This window comes from Kryptolebias marmoratus, linkage group LG3 (assembly GCF_001649575.2).
Source record: "Kryptolebias marmoratus isolate JLee-2015 linkage group LG3, ASM164957v2, whole genome shotgun sequence".
NCBI lineage: Eukaryota > Metazoa > Chordata > Actinopteri > Cyprinodontiformes > Rivulidae > Kryptolebias > Kryptolebias marmoratus.
In genome coordinates this window covers 1,397,115-1,411,070 of record NC_051432.1, presented here as the reverse complement: position 1 = coordinate 1,411,070, position 13,956 = coordinate 1,397,115, and the positions used below count along the sequence as shown (strand labels likewise).

The following is a 13,956-nucleotide window of genomic DNA, read 5'->3' as shown; positions in this document are numbered from 1 at the left end:
ATGTTTCTCGGCTGGCCTGGGAACGCCTTGGGATTCCCCCGGAGGAGCTGGCCCAAGTGGCTGGGGAGAGGGAGGTCTGGGTCTCCCTGCTTAGGCTGCTGCCCCCGCGACCCGACCCCGGATAAGCGGAAGATAATGGATGGATGGATGGATTTCAATTTGTTATTGTGATGTAATTAATGCAGAAAATTGAATAAAAAATGAATTTAAATGATTGCAGCATTACATTTTGCATCTGGTTGTATCTTTGTTCTACAAAATGTTGCTGACATAGTTTTGTATGTGTTTGTGGAAGTCTGCACCTGATTGTAGTGTTTAGTTATCTGGATCTGTGGTTGCATCTTTTGACCTCAACAGGGGCTTAGATTTGATGAGTCGTTGTGAAAACAGTACTGACCTACAGGAGAAGTCCATCAGTGGATCAGAACAATCAGGTACAGTCAAAAGCTGGGGAATTTTTTTTTAAATGTGAGAATGCAGTAAAGATAACGTTAAAATATAACATAAGAACAATAATAGTATCACTGATTTATAAGACAAAATGATAAAAAAACAAAGTTCCAGTGATTTCTTTTTAACTGTCTTCTTACTTCAAGCATTAAACTTTCAAAGTGGAGGAAATCGCCCACCTCTGAGTCTGAGGAACCCCTCCTCCTTTGGTCGGCTGAGCCTCAGCTTCCCAGGAGGACTCTTTCACATCTTCCCTTTCCATCAGGCAGTGGGCTTTCAGTTGGGGGGCGCACTGGCAGGTGAACTGTCCGAGAGCCCCGACTAACCTGGTGAAAGGAGGATTTTAGGATCTAACTGCGTCTGTGGGAAGAATATGGGCCTTTTAAGGATTTTTCAGGAGCCTCTTCTGGTGCTTTTACTGCAGATTGTGCTGATTTGCTCAGCTCAGGTGAGAGGAAGTTGTTTCTTTTTCTAAAAAAAAACAAAAAAACTACGAAGTGCAGGCAGGCTGTTTGTGGGACTCACTGGTTCGTGTGCAAAAATCATATTGAGATTAAAGTGTTACTATTTTTTCTAAGGTTCATTATGACAGAGAGTACCTGTAAGGTTAAATCTGGTCTAGACTTCACATTAGTTTTAATGTTCTATGATGTTTTATTTGATCATTTTGTAGTTTTAATGTGTCTCTGCTGCTCAGAAGTGAGCGGACTTTACTGTTCTAATTTTCTTCTGATATAAAACCGTGTTGGTAAAGACCTTTGAGTGGATTGATGTAATCTGATGTTACTATCAGTCTCAGATAGTCTGCACACATGCAACATTACAACAGTACAGCAGTACAACAGTACTGCATTTTAGTACAAACTGTTACCAGTCTATGATGGAACAGGTAAATGTTGCAGGGAGGTGAACTTAGACCAGATATTGTTCCATTTTTTCCTCTATAGTCTGCACCATTGTGCTGTCATATTTATCCAAAAAGCCACTTAATCCCAGCTTGCACACCTGGCAGCAGCAGTAATCTGAACACATGCATCTACTTAGGCAGCATAATGGGCCTAAAATGGTGAAGCCAGGTTTGGTTTCATGACCTTTCCCCTCACATCACCCAGACAATGGCTCTCTGTGTGAACGGCCCTGCACAGAAACAGCAGCAGCTTTGCAAGTTCAGCGATGGAAAAACAAAAAATGGTTTTTGCATTTGTTTTAAAGATAGTTTCAGTCGGTCCCAGAACCCCCCCAGGACCCCCAGGACCTCCTGGCATACCTGGTGTCTCCGGAGTGGATGGGATAGATGTGAGTCTGCATGAAATTCTCTCTCTCTCTCTCTCTCTCTCTCTCTCTCTCTCTCTCTCTCTCTCTCTCTCTCTCTCTCTCTCTTTAAATAAAAGATGTGTTTTAGGTGTGAGACACTCAGGCGCTGAGTTAATCCCCTCAGTCAGATGGCCAAACAGCAGCTGTTTGAGTCATAATGCTCCTTTTAAAATACAATAACTTGACTGCATCCATCTTTACCTGGATCAATGAGTTTAAATGGTTTAAATGTTTAAAATTATTATTCTAATTTTGCTTCAAAATAAGACAACCTGTTAAAAAAATCTCATGAGTAAGGAGGGATTGTTTGCAGAAAGCTGAACAATAACAGGAGAAATTGACAAATGACCAAACTGATTTTTCCACTATTATAATGTAGATTTCTTTAACAAAAAAACAAACAAACACAAATGCCATTCATCACTATACTTACACACATTTCCCACTGAAGTTGGAATAAAGGGAATATTCTCAGTCTTTATTTGGTGACCCGGAGCTCAAACTGTTAAACACCTTATGGATTAAAACCCTGAACATACACTGAGGACAGAATTCTGCATTCATGCTTCCTGTTTATTTCTGTTTATATCTCTGCTGTGTCTTCAGGGGGAACGAGGAGAAGACTCCACAGTGACTGGACCACCTGTGAGTCACTGTCTGATTACAGAAGCTGTTTTGGATGCTGCCATTTGGACTAAAAATGCTGAATCCTCTGTTTTCAGGGTCCTGACGGTGATAACGGCAGAGACGGGGCTCCTGGCTCTGCAGGCCTTCCAGGGGCAGACGTAAGTAAAGCATCATATCAGCTGGGTTCGAGTGGAGCTGTGGAGAACTCCTCCATCACACACATTTACAGCCCTGACAGTACAGCAGTCTGTATTTCCAGAACCACACCACAGTTCTTTTCAATTCACCTGCATTGATCTAGAACAGGGATGTTCAAACTCTGGCCCATTGGCCATTTGCGACCTTTGGAGTGATTTTGTGCAGCTGCAACTGCAGTTTAAGAATGGTTTAATTTGGCACTCAGGCTTAAGAGGTTGGTGCAGATGGACAGCCTTTTCCAAATTTTAAGGGTAATTTATTTATTTATTTTCATTTTTAGGTTTAACAGAAAACCGGATAAAAAAACTTCTTAAAATGTGCAATATTAAGTACAATATAGGTAATTTTGTTTTTAGTTTACTATTTTTATTTCAATTTGTAAAAAGGATCACAAACCTTTACCCACTTTTACCAAAAAGTAGACTTGGGTAACTATTTAAATAAAAAAAAAACTGGCTAAATCAAACAAGTGTTTTTCAGGGAAAAAAGTGAAAGCTGATTTAATCATCATTGAAGGAAATGGGGCGTTGTTAACTGAATATAGAGTGGACATAATTTAAATACAATTCAATCAGGTTTATTGGTGTCCCTTCAAACCTAACCTAATCTCACTAACCTAATATCACACTTTTGCTCCAGAGAGCAGTACTAAAATGTACTGCCCCAGAAGATGAGAATTGAAATCTAAATCTGCTCCTGTGTGAAGAGTTTGCTTTGGCCTCCAGTGAGGAGAAATGTTGAGGGAGAAAAAAGTCCCCTGAATAAATCAATCTGGCTATTTAGTGGCAAGTCTTGAACAGCTTCCTGACAGGAACAGGGCTCTTTTTGTGCACGTCTGAAAGGAGGGCAGTGGAATGGGCTGCCCAGGGATGGCTGACAGGAACGCCCAGTATGCTACGAGAGGAGGTGCAGAACGGCCACAGTGTGCTTCTGTCTGCTGTGGTGATGGTCCAGACGAGCAAGTCTGTAATCTGTTAGTTGAAGGTAGGGTCAGAAAGTAGAGCATGAAACAAACTCACATCAAATCTAAGAAAGTTCTAACATAAGAAACTGGTTAAAAGTGACTTTATTTTCCCTCTGTCTTTAGTACCTTTGAGCAATTGGAAATTCTTGTAGCAGTTATTAATTAATAAAGGTTCAGAGAGGATCTAAATGAAAACCTTGCTCTGGCTGAGGGCTAATCTTGGTCAAAATGTACTGAAACGAATAAAGAAAATCTCCTCAGTTTTCAGATGTGATATGACAAATTATTCATATAGAAATACAAACTACTTTTGCCTAATGCCATATAATATGGAATTTAGAATAAACAACTTGTATATTAAATAACAAAATATCAACTCTAAAATGACACATTACTAGCATTTATTTATTATGCCTTGCTTTTTATCAGCATTTTTTAAAATTTATTATTTCTTCATAACACATTTTATCACAACCCATCAAATCATCTAAAACATACAGGAAATAACATTTTACTTGGAAATGAGAAGAGAACAAATCAAATATAAATTTAATCACACTCCCTGTTGTTCTGATGGACATCACCTAAAATCTTGGCTGCAAGTTTATCTGTAAGAGTTTGGTCTGTCCTGTCTGGATTTTCTTGTTACTCTTTACGAGTCAAAATAAAAAAAGACTAAAACATTCAACACTTTTTTTTTTCTCAGCTTTAAAAATGGCTAATTTCTATGAAAGTCTGTTCTAAGTGTGCTCAGTGTTTTAAGCAAAATGATAAGCAATACAGACTTATTCTGTTACTGATTAGCAGGCCAGATGTAATACTTTTGAACTTTTATCTCATGGGCCTTAAGTGGTGACAAGGGCCAGATCTGGTCTGCAGGCCTTGAGTTTGACACGTGATCGAAACAGTGAAGGAGAAGTGAATGCCTTTAATCTGAGTCTGACAGGACGAAGCAACCAGATGAAGGTAAACTAACGAATCAGTCATTTTAGTTTAGGCCATTTATTCATTTAGCAACTGTTGACACAAAACAGGTCAGTTTTATAAATGCTGACAGGAAAAATGGTTACAGTTTGATCTATGAGTGCCTGAAAGTAGCTAATGAATGCCATAAAACCAGGAAATAAATAAGGTCTCAGTGAACAAGGGACTGATATTTGCATAACTGTTGCTTTTATGATCATTCAAGTCTACTCTTGTCTAAATTATTTTAAAATATTGCCCTTTTTTCATAAGCTCAATTTGTACAAGACACAGTTTCTCATTTGTTTTTGTTTGTTTGTCATTTTTGTTCCAGTGGAAGAAAAGTGTTTTTTTGTCTTTTTGTTGTAATGAATATTACAATTGATAAAAATTGTGATGTTTATTTCCTTTTCTTTGGTAGTGAAAGTCATTAAACTGAAATCTGACAGTGATCCGTATCATCTTTGCAGGGACCTGTTGGACCCTCTGGGGATCCGGGTCTTGTGGGACCAAAAGGCTCAAAAGTAAGTTTGTCATCTCGACAGAAAACTGAATTTATAAATAAACTGATTCACATCCTCAGTGAAGAGGTTTCTTCTATGGAAATAAAACCTCTTGAGACCAGAGCTTTTGTCTGGTCTGCAAAGTTAATGTCCCCTAGCCTAGCTATTTGATTTAGTTGGATCATTGAAGTATCATTTGTTTTTGAACAGTTAATAATTCAAAAACGTGGGGGCTGCGGTGGCTTGGTGGTCAGTGCCCTGGTCTTGTAATCCTGAGGTTGCAGGTTGGAGCCCAGGTTGTGGCAGGAAGGGCATCCGGCTTAAAACAATTGCCAAATCATTCGTACGAGTTTATTCGCTGTGGCAACCCCTGAAGAAGGGAGAAGCTGAAACAACTTACTAGTAATTCAAAAATGTAAAAATTCAAATATAAAACAAATTTAAAAAATGAAGCAGTTATTAAAAAATACAAAGCAAGTGCTCTCAACAAGGACGAGGTCTAAGTTGAACAGAATAACATTTTATGATGCATAGAAGCTGATGTCCCCTCATGAGGACATGGGTCTCAGGAGGACCCTGGACTTTCCTGTGGAGTTTTCATAGTTCTGATGTGATCTTTTTGTTTTTTGTTTTTTTGCTTATAAATAATTTATTACAGGTACATTTACATCTTGTTGGTTTTCAGGGGGATCCTGGACCTCGAGGGCCTCCTGGAGAGCCTGTGAGTTCACATTTTCATCTTGCAGTATTTCTGTTTTATATCTTGACTACCTGCTTTCACTACATAATGCTGTATATCTGTATCTATAGTGTATAATGTGCATTTTGCTAAACTCAATAGACCTGACACTGCTGTTAACTGAATGTTTGTTACTGTGAAGGACTTACTTTCCCTGAGTCTCTGTTTGTGGCTCATATTTTATGATTTCTCTCTCACAGGGTGTAGGACCTGATGGGCAGGATGTGAGTACTCTGTTATTCATGTACATTATGTATGTATCGCCCACCTCCAGAAGCAAAATGCCAATAAAGCTTTTGTTTGAGTGTGGGTATGTTTGTTTGTTTGTGGCATTGGCAAAATATCTCATGAACCACTGAATGGATTTTAATGAAACTTTCAGTTAGTGACCATTGGATGAACTTCTACAACTGATTAACTTTTGGACTCATCCCAATTCAAGATGTCCGCCAGAGTCAACTGACCATAAGAAACTTAGAAATAGCTGTATCTCAGGAAATTTAACAGATATTAAGCTAACATCTGGTGTGGTAGTAGCTGAGCATCATTCCCAACACAGACTCTGAGGACAACACATGACACAATATTTTTGCCTAAAACTTCCGCATAACTGTTGATATCAGCCCTTTTTATTTGTTAAGAAAATATCTCATGAATCACTGGACAGAATTAAATGAATCTCTCAGACTATAACCACTGGATGTATATCTACAACTGATTAACTTTTGTAGTGAACCCTAATTCAAGATGGCTGCCACAGTCAACTGACCTTAACAAACACATTCAGGAATTCAATTGTGTTTCCTGGGGTACCCTGTGGGTGAATGCTTCGTGAGTATGGAACTGGGGGTCCGTTGTTATGGGCCATTTGGTCTCTATAGAAACAGTGTGAGAGTCTGGTTCACAGAGTTGGACTTTGCCAGGGCTGCCCCTTGTCACTGACTCCATTCATGACTTTTATGGACAGAATTTCTGTGCAGCCAGGGAGCAGAGGGGGTCCAGTTTGTTGACCTTGGTGTTCTGTCTTTGCTATTTGAAGATTATGTGGCCCTGTGGCATCATTGTGCCGTGAGTTCTCACTGGAGCAGTTTGCAGCCAAGTTTGAAGCGGCTGGGATGAGGATCAGCACCTCCAAATCTGAGGCCATGGTCCTCAGTCTGCTCTATTCCGATTGAGGACCATGGCTTCATTCGGAATAGAGCAGACTACTCTCTCTGGGCTGGGAGTGAGGTGCTGCTTGAAGTGGAGGAGGTTAAGTATCTCGAGGTCTTGTTCACGAGTGAGGGAAAAATGGCCCATGATATAAACAGGCGGATGGGTGTGGCTTTTGCAGTATTTCATACTCTGTATCGGTCCACTGTTGTGAAGGGGAAGCTGAGCTGCAAGGCAAAAAAAAAAAACAGGTGAGTGATTACCAACTAGGGACAAGTGCAGATGGGCGTGGCAGGCTGACTGGAAAATTACTGAGCTGAGGGTAGGTGAATAGTTGCACAAGGATTGCAAAGAACAAGGCAATACCATAATCTAAAATACAGGGAACAAACTTAACACAAATATCACATGAAAAAATCAGTTACAGAAGTACAAGAAAATAACACAAAATACCCAAATACTGACAAAAAACAGTTCTATGGTTCCTAAGGTTTTTGCTAACAGACAGAAATAGCTGATTTTAACAGTTAATGGCAGTTTTGAAAACAAATCTCATGTGATCAATTAGTGTTTAGAGTATATGTTAATGATCAGTCTCAATTACTAACACACCAAATTTTAGTTTATTATCTGTAAAAATGTCTGAATTAAAGCCATTTTTGTGTTTGATAAGGTCAGCTGACTGTGGCTGCCATCTTGAATGGGGTTGACTACAAAGGTTAATCAGTTGTAGATGTTCATCGAATGAATAGTTTCTGAGAAGTTTATTAAAACTCATCCAGTTGTTTATGAGATATTTTGGTAACAGTCAGACACACAAACACACTGACATAGGCACAGACATTTACCAAAAGCAAGTGGCGGGTAATAATAAATAAAATAAGTTTTTTCCTCAGTGAATGTAGCAACAGGGAAACAGTTCCTGCATGTTTGTTTGTTTTCCAACAGGGTATTCCTGGTACAGATGGCCTACCAGGTGAACTGGGAAAAGTTGGCCCTCCTGTGAGTATGCCCGTCAGACTACAAGCTGTGATGGAAACTTTGAAGTGTTTAATAGTAAAACATGTGTACCATTTTTTTTTAAAGATAAAATATTACAAACTGAAGTAAAGACACCAAAAGAAACTTAAATATGTGTTGATGAGGCTTAAGCCACACATTGATGAAAACATCTCTTTTTTTCAAAGGGAGTGAGAGGGAAGAGAGGTCCAGTTGGTCTCCCTGGTCCTGCTGGGGCTCGGGTAAACCTCACATTTTCTGCCTGTTCTGTAGTTAACATTATAGGACAAATGTGGATATTAAAGATACTTAGTGCAAAGTCATAAAGACAGGTCCAAAAAAAGGAAAAATCATAAATAAAGAAACAGAATCTGCACAGTTTTTTCCTCATATTAATGATTAACATGTTCCTAAATAAAAAAAATTGTAAGCATAATTTGTGAACAGCTGCCAATCACAACATGAGTTTGTTTACCTACATAAACAGCTGAAGTGACTGAAAATGGACATCTATGGAAAAGCTATTTGAGGGTTAGGGTTATTTCTCTTACTTTTTCTTTGACATTTAGCAGCAGATTCACTTTCATATTTCCAGCTAAATGTTTTCTCTGAGACTGTATGCTTGTCTGATTCCAACATATTTGTTTACCTACACAGACTACAGCCAGCCTAAAGTAGGTCAACCACATGATTCAAGCTCCATGTGGTTTTCAGAGGATTCAGCTTGAGTGTGCATCCATTATTTCAGAATTACATATCAATATATCTGGAAAACTGTTGAGCTAAGCTCTATCAAACTGCACCACACTAGTTAAGGATAACCTTTTTTATGTTTGATTTTAAAGTTTGCAGTAAGTACCTTTAAGATAACATGAACCATTAAAAAATCAAATAAAGTTTAACATATCGAATACTGATTTATTTTTATGATTTTACTTGTATTTAGGGACCTCCAGCTGTTTATGAAGGCGAGAATCTGGTAAGTAATTTTTTTTTGTATTTATACATGAATTTGTCAATGAAATTGCAACAAACATTATGTTTTAGTACAGAATTGACTTGATTTAAAACTCCATTTTATACTGAGAGGCAGGAATGAAAAATGTTTCGGGGTGGTTTGGGCAGAAAAATGATTGGTGTCTTAAAGGATTATGTCTAAGAAATATTTTTTAACAAATGTTATGCTTCAAAGCATGAGAATGTTTGTTTTAATCTTGTTATTTTATTATGATGATGTGCTAAAGTGCATCTATAAATGCAGACGCCTGAGGCAGATTCCAGGAGCAACAAGATTTAATACAGAAAATAATAGAAATTCCAATAGATATGAAAAAACAAACAAACAATAACTAACAGGAATGCAAGAAGCCAACAGCAGGAACTGACAATGAAGAAATGAAACCATAAGAATAAATATGCTGGGAGGGGAGATGACTGAGAGACAAACTGAGCTCATTAGCAGATAGAGAGGTGAGCAATGAGCTGGAATCACAGAACACAGGGAAAATAACTGTGGAAAACTGTAAAGCTAAATTCATCTGGAATATAATGACATTTAGTAAAAATGAAAAATTGACAAGCTATAACTGGATGAGTACTGAGCACTGAAACTGGACTGTTAAAACAAACAAACAAAAAAGAATATGAGCTAAAAAGAGCAAAATACTAGATAGATGCTAATAGCAAAATGCTAACTAAAAGCTTAAATTAGAAAAATGACAGCCCAAAGCTAAAAGGAGTAAAAGGGCAGCTAAAACTAGAAAATACTAGCTAAAAGAAGTAAAACAAGATAAAAGGAGTAAAATGCTAGCTGCAAACTAAAAGATAAAAGTCGCAAAAGACTAGAAAGTAACAAAATATTAGCAAAAACCTAAAGGTAGTGAAAGGCTAGCTACAAGTAACAAAAGGCTAGTTAGAAATAGCAAATGCTAATTAGAAGTTAAATTTTGCAAAATGCTAGCTAAAAGTTCAAATTAGCTAAGGGAGATATAAATGGAGCCAGTTTCCTGAAGCAAATTTTAAAAAGAACAATGTTTTTGATGGAGTTAAAAATATCTCAATGTATTTAGGGGAAAACATTTGTAGATAAAGTAAAACATTTTGAAAAGTATAAAAGTTACCAACACAAACAAAAAATCATAAAACACTATTCCTGATAAGATCGAACATTTTGATATAGGAATGGCTAAAATAGCACAAAGTGTGCAGAAGTACTTAAAATGGATCTAAGTGGATATATCATTCCCAAATTGTTTTTGCACAATTCTATAAAAGAAGAGAACAGAGCCACTCTGATCCCCATTAAAAAAGCCAAAAGTCATTATTGCAAAAAATGTAGGGAAAATAAAAAAAAAAACAGGAAACAATAGTGTGTGTGCTGAATCAGCTTTTAGACAGTAAAACAGAAAAACATTCTGAATCTAAAGAAACAGGAAAAACTACCAAACCTTACACGAACCCTACAACCCTGACATTTATTTTTTGGGGGTATTTTTTATATTAATTGCAAAGTGACAAAACTAAAAGGGGAGGGTGACATTCAGCTTAGCCTGTCTAGATCTGATCCCAGACCATACTGTATATATCCTACAGGGGTTACCTCGTTGACAACTTCTCAATGCTTTAATTCTGAAAATGTAAATTAAACCAGAACTATAATACTACTGTTTGCTTAGCTGTAGTGTTCAGTTTTGTTAATTCAATTGTCCAATCACAGGTCTGGGCAATAATTAAGAATGGTACATTATCAAATACTGGTAGAAAACACTATAATCTAAACACCATATTTTTTGTCCATAATATCAATTCAGTTTAGTTTATTTATATACAGTAGTGACAGTTAATATAAAATGTCAATCAGTAAAAAGTTATGTAGCTGAAGAAACAGCAGATTGCATTGAATCTTAATTTTAATGAAATCCTCCATCATGAGCATGCATGGGAGTGGGTTACAGGAAGAAACCTCTTGCAGAACCAGATCCAGGATCTGGCTCAACCAGTAGGGGGGTTGAAAGACAAACACCGAAGCCCTGGGCCAGGCAGCATTAACTGCAAATATATAGGTGATTGAATCCAGATCAATGTCTAACTTCTGTTTAGTTGCTATCATTTTTATGGGCAGAGGTTAAATTATACTGTGACTTTAAGAGGGTGCGGTATTTTTTTCCCAGGGTATTCATGCAGCCTATGCATATGCCTCAGTGAGCTAAATTCATTTTTTTACCCATCATTTCATACAGCACATCCCACATTATAATCTTTGTAAACAGCTGGTACCAACAAAATATTGTGAACAGCAAAAAATATATATAAACTGCAACAAGAGCAGGCACAAACAATCTGTGGGGATGTCTTTAGCCCAGTGGAAGGGTGGTTATTTTCCAGATGGAGGATCAGGGGATCAATCTCCTAGCTTGTTAATTAGTCCAGCGGTTAATGCAAACACTATTTTAGAAATGTAAACATCGTTGACAATTTTGCATTATATAAGCAGTCACCAATAGACACTTTGCACAATGTAGTTCCACAACTATGAAGGAAAACTGAAAAGTTAAGCAGTTGAAATATTTGATTTTCTACTTCAAGAATACAGATGGGTTTAATGGCTGTTGCTTACTGGTTTACGGGGTCATTATCAGTGAAGGCCCCTGGTCGTAGGACTTTTTCATAACCTCAAATAGGCTGTTGTGTTTTTCAGTGTCCCAATGCCTGTCCCTCAGGTCTGACTGGACATTCTGGCCTTCCTGGCATGAAAGTAAGTATGACTGTTACTTCCTTTATTGCTCATCAGTGGCTGACTGGTTTTTAATTTGTACATTTTACCTGTATAGGGCCACAAAGGTGTTAAGGGTGAATCAGGTGAGCCCGGAAGACAAGGACACAAGGTAACCTCATGCTATGGATGATCAAAACACAGACTGCAGAATGCAAAGCAAGTCTTGACATTACTGGACTTTGATATCCAACAGGGAGAGGAAGGTGATCAAGGACCACCTGGTGAAGTTGGAACTCAAGGACTACCAGTAAAATATTTAATTCTTGTCTATGTTAGAATGAAACACATCATCCACTGAGAAAATGGCTCTGGACAAACATATTAACTTATCTCTATCTGCTGAGTAATTCTAGGGCCCAGGTGGACCAAGAGGCTATCCTGGAATAATGGGTTCAAAAGGTGACAGGGTAAGATGGTTTCATACACTAGACTTTTAAAACAACATGATAAGTTAGTTTTAATTCACTGGGGAAATGGAAAACAAAAAATAATGGGACATGGATTGCTTATGCAGTCAGCTAAGAATATTTTAGTCCCCACTCACACTAATTGAAGACTCCACTATGTTCTACATAACCTACACCAACTCTTAGAATGGAGCAAAATTGAAAAACCTCCTTCAGGCAGTCATGAGCAGCAGTAGGTAGGGGTTCGTCCAGGGGTTGCCAGTTCGAGCCCCCACTCCGTCCATCTCATCAGTTGTGTCCTTGGGCAAGACACCTCATCTGCCTTGCCTACTGGTGATGGTCAGAGGGCTCAGTGGCGCCGGTGTAATGGCAGCTTCACTGCTGTCAGCCTGCCCCAGGGCAGCTGTGGCTACAATGTAGCTTACTACCATCAGTGTGTGAATTTGAGGATGAATGGGTGAATGACTGACTTTAGTGTGAAGCGCTTTAGGGTCCTTGGACTTGATAAAGTGCTATAGAAGTGCAGGCCATTTACCATGATGATGCTATGCTTTCACTACCTACAAATGTTTGTTTTTTTCTGTGATTTTCTGCATCCCTGTGTCATCACAATGACACACAACATCTTCCCTGACCCGGAGAAGGCACTCTACCCTTTTCCAGCTCAAGACCATGGCCTCGGATTTGGAGGCACTGATCCTCATCCCAGCCGCTTCACACTCGGCTGCGAACCCCTCCAGTGAAAGCTGTAGATCACGGCCTGATGAAGCCAATAGGACCACATCATCTGCAAAAAGCAGAGATGAACAAGACCCGAGATCCAAAATGGATCCCCCTCGACACCTTGGCTGCGCCTAAAAATTCTGTCCATAAACGTTATGAACAGAATCGGTGACAAAGGGCAACCTTGGCGGAGTCCAACTCTCACCTGAAACGAGTCTGACTTACTGCCGGCAATGCGGACCAAGCTCTGACACCGGTCATAAAGGGACCTAACAGCCCGTATCAAAGGGCCTGGTACCCCATACTCCCGGAGCACCCCCCACAAGGTTCCCCGAGGGACACGGTCGAACGCCTTCTCCAAGTCCACAAAACACATGTAGACTGGTTGGGCGAACTCCCATGCCCCCTAAAGGACCCTGCTGAGGTCCTTGTTCTGTTGTTCACTTGACTTTTTTTGGACAGCTTTCAGATGCTTCAAGACAAAGTTATCTGACTTTAATTGAGGTTATCATCATTTTTTGAAAATGCTTTGCCTGTTGAATATTTTTATAGAAGAGTATCTGATTCCAAAAGTCTTAATATCCTATTTTAATCTGACTGAGTCATCATCAGTTATTAGAAACCGACAAGACTTCAACGAAAAATGTTCTCCAAGTTACACACAGTGTTTAGACATTGAATTTTTTATTGTAAACTTAGTGTTTAGTTAAATACTCTAATTTATGAGCAGCAGAACAGCGCTCCCTGTGTGTGTGCTTATGTGTTTCTGTATGTCTACCCCCCACTCCTCTCACAGACACACGGACAGGCAGCAGTAGTAGGGGTGGAGGTAGCTGCGTGGTTAAATGAATGAATGCTTGTTTGTCTCTATGTGGCCCTGTGATGGACTTGCAACCTGGACAGTTACTGCTGGAGATAGGCACAGACTCCTGGTAACCCGTAACGGAAAAGGGGATGAAAGAAAATGGATGGATGGACTGGAGGAGGCGGAACAGAAGGACACTGTAGTCTCTCCTAGATGATTTGTTGACAATAACTTTGTTTTTCATCGGACGTTTTGCTAGACAACATTGAGCTTGACTGAGACTATAATTATGTTCTGGCAAAGGTTCACGTAAAACAGGCGTAGTTAGATTATTGTT

The 13,956-nt window shown here is 38.9% G+C and overlaps 1 protein-coding gene across 1 annotated transcript in view; it reads left to right on the top strand.

Annotated features, from left to right (window-relative positions):
* Positions 1-688: 688 nt before the first annotated feature.
* Positions 689-13,956, top strand: part of col9a1a (collagen, type IX, alpha 1a) — a 28,789-nt gene continuing 15,521 nt past the window's right edge. The window contains exons 1-14 of the mRNA XM_037974589.1: positions 689-898; positions 1,663-1,746; positions 2,371-2,409; positions 2,487-2,549; positions 4,987-5,040; positions 5,705-5,740; positions 5,959-5,982; positions 7,859-7,912; positions 8,098-8,151; positions 8,856-8,888; positions 11,607-11,663; positions 11,740-11,793; positions 11,878-11,931; positions 12,038-12,118. Of these exons, the coding sequence (XP_037830517.1) occupies positions 824-898; positions 1,663-1,746; positions 2,371-2,409; positions 2,487-2,549; positions 4,987-5,040; positions 5,705-5,740; positions 5,959-5,982; positions 7,859-7,912; positions 8,098-8,151; positions 8,856-8,888; positions 11,607-11,663; positions 11,740-11,793; positions 11,878-11,931; positions 12,038-12,118 (762 nt within the window). The 5' untranslated portion in view covers positions 689-823. The remainder of the gene's footprint in view (positions 899-1,662; positions 1,747-2,370; positions 2,410-2,486; positions 2,550-4,986; positions 5,041-5,704; positions 5,741-5,958; positions 5,983-7,858; positions 7,913-8,097; positions 8,152-8,855; positions 8,889-11,606; positions 11,664-11,739; positions 11,794-11,877; positions 11,932-12,037; positions 12,119-13,956) is intronic.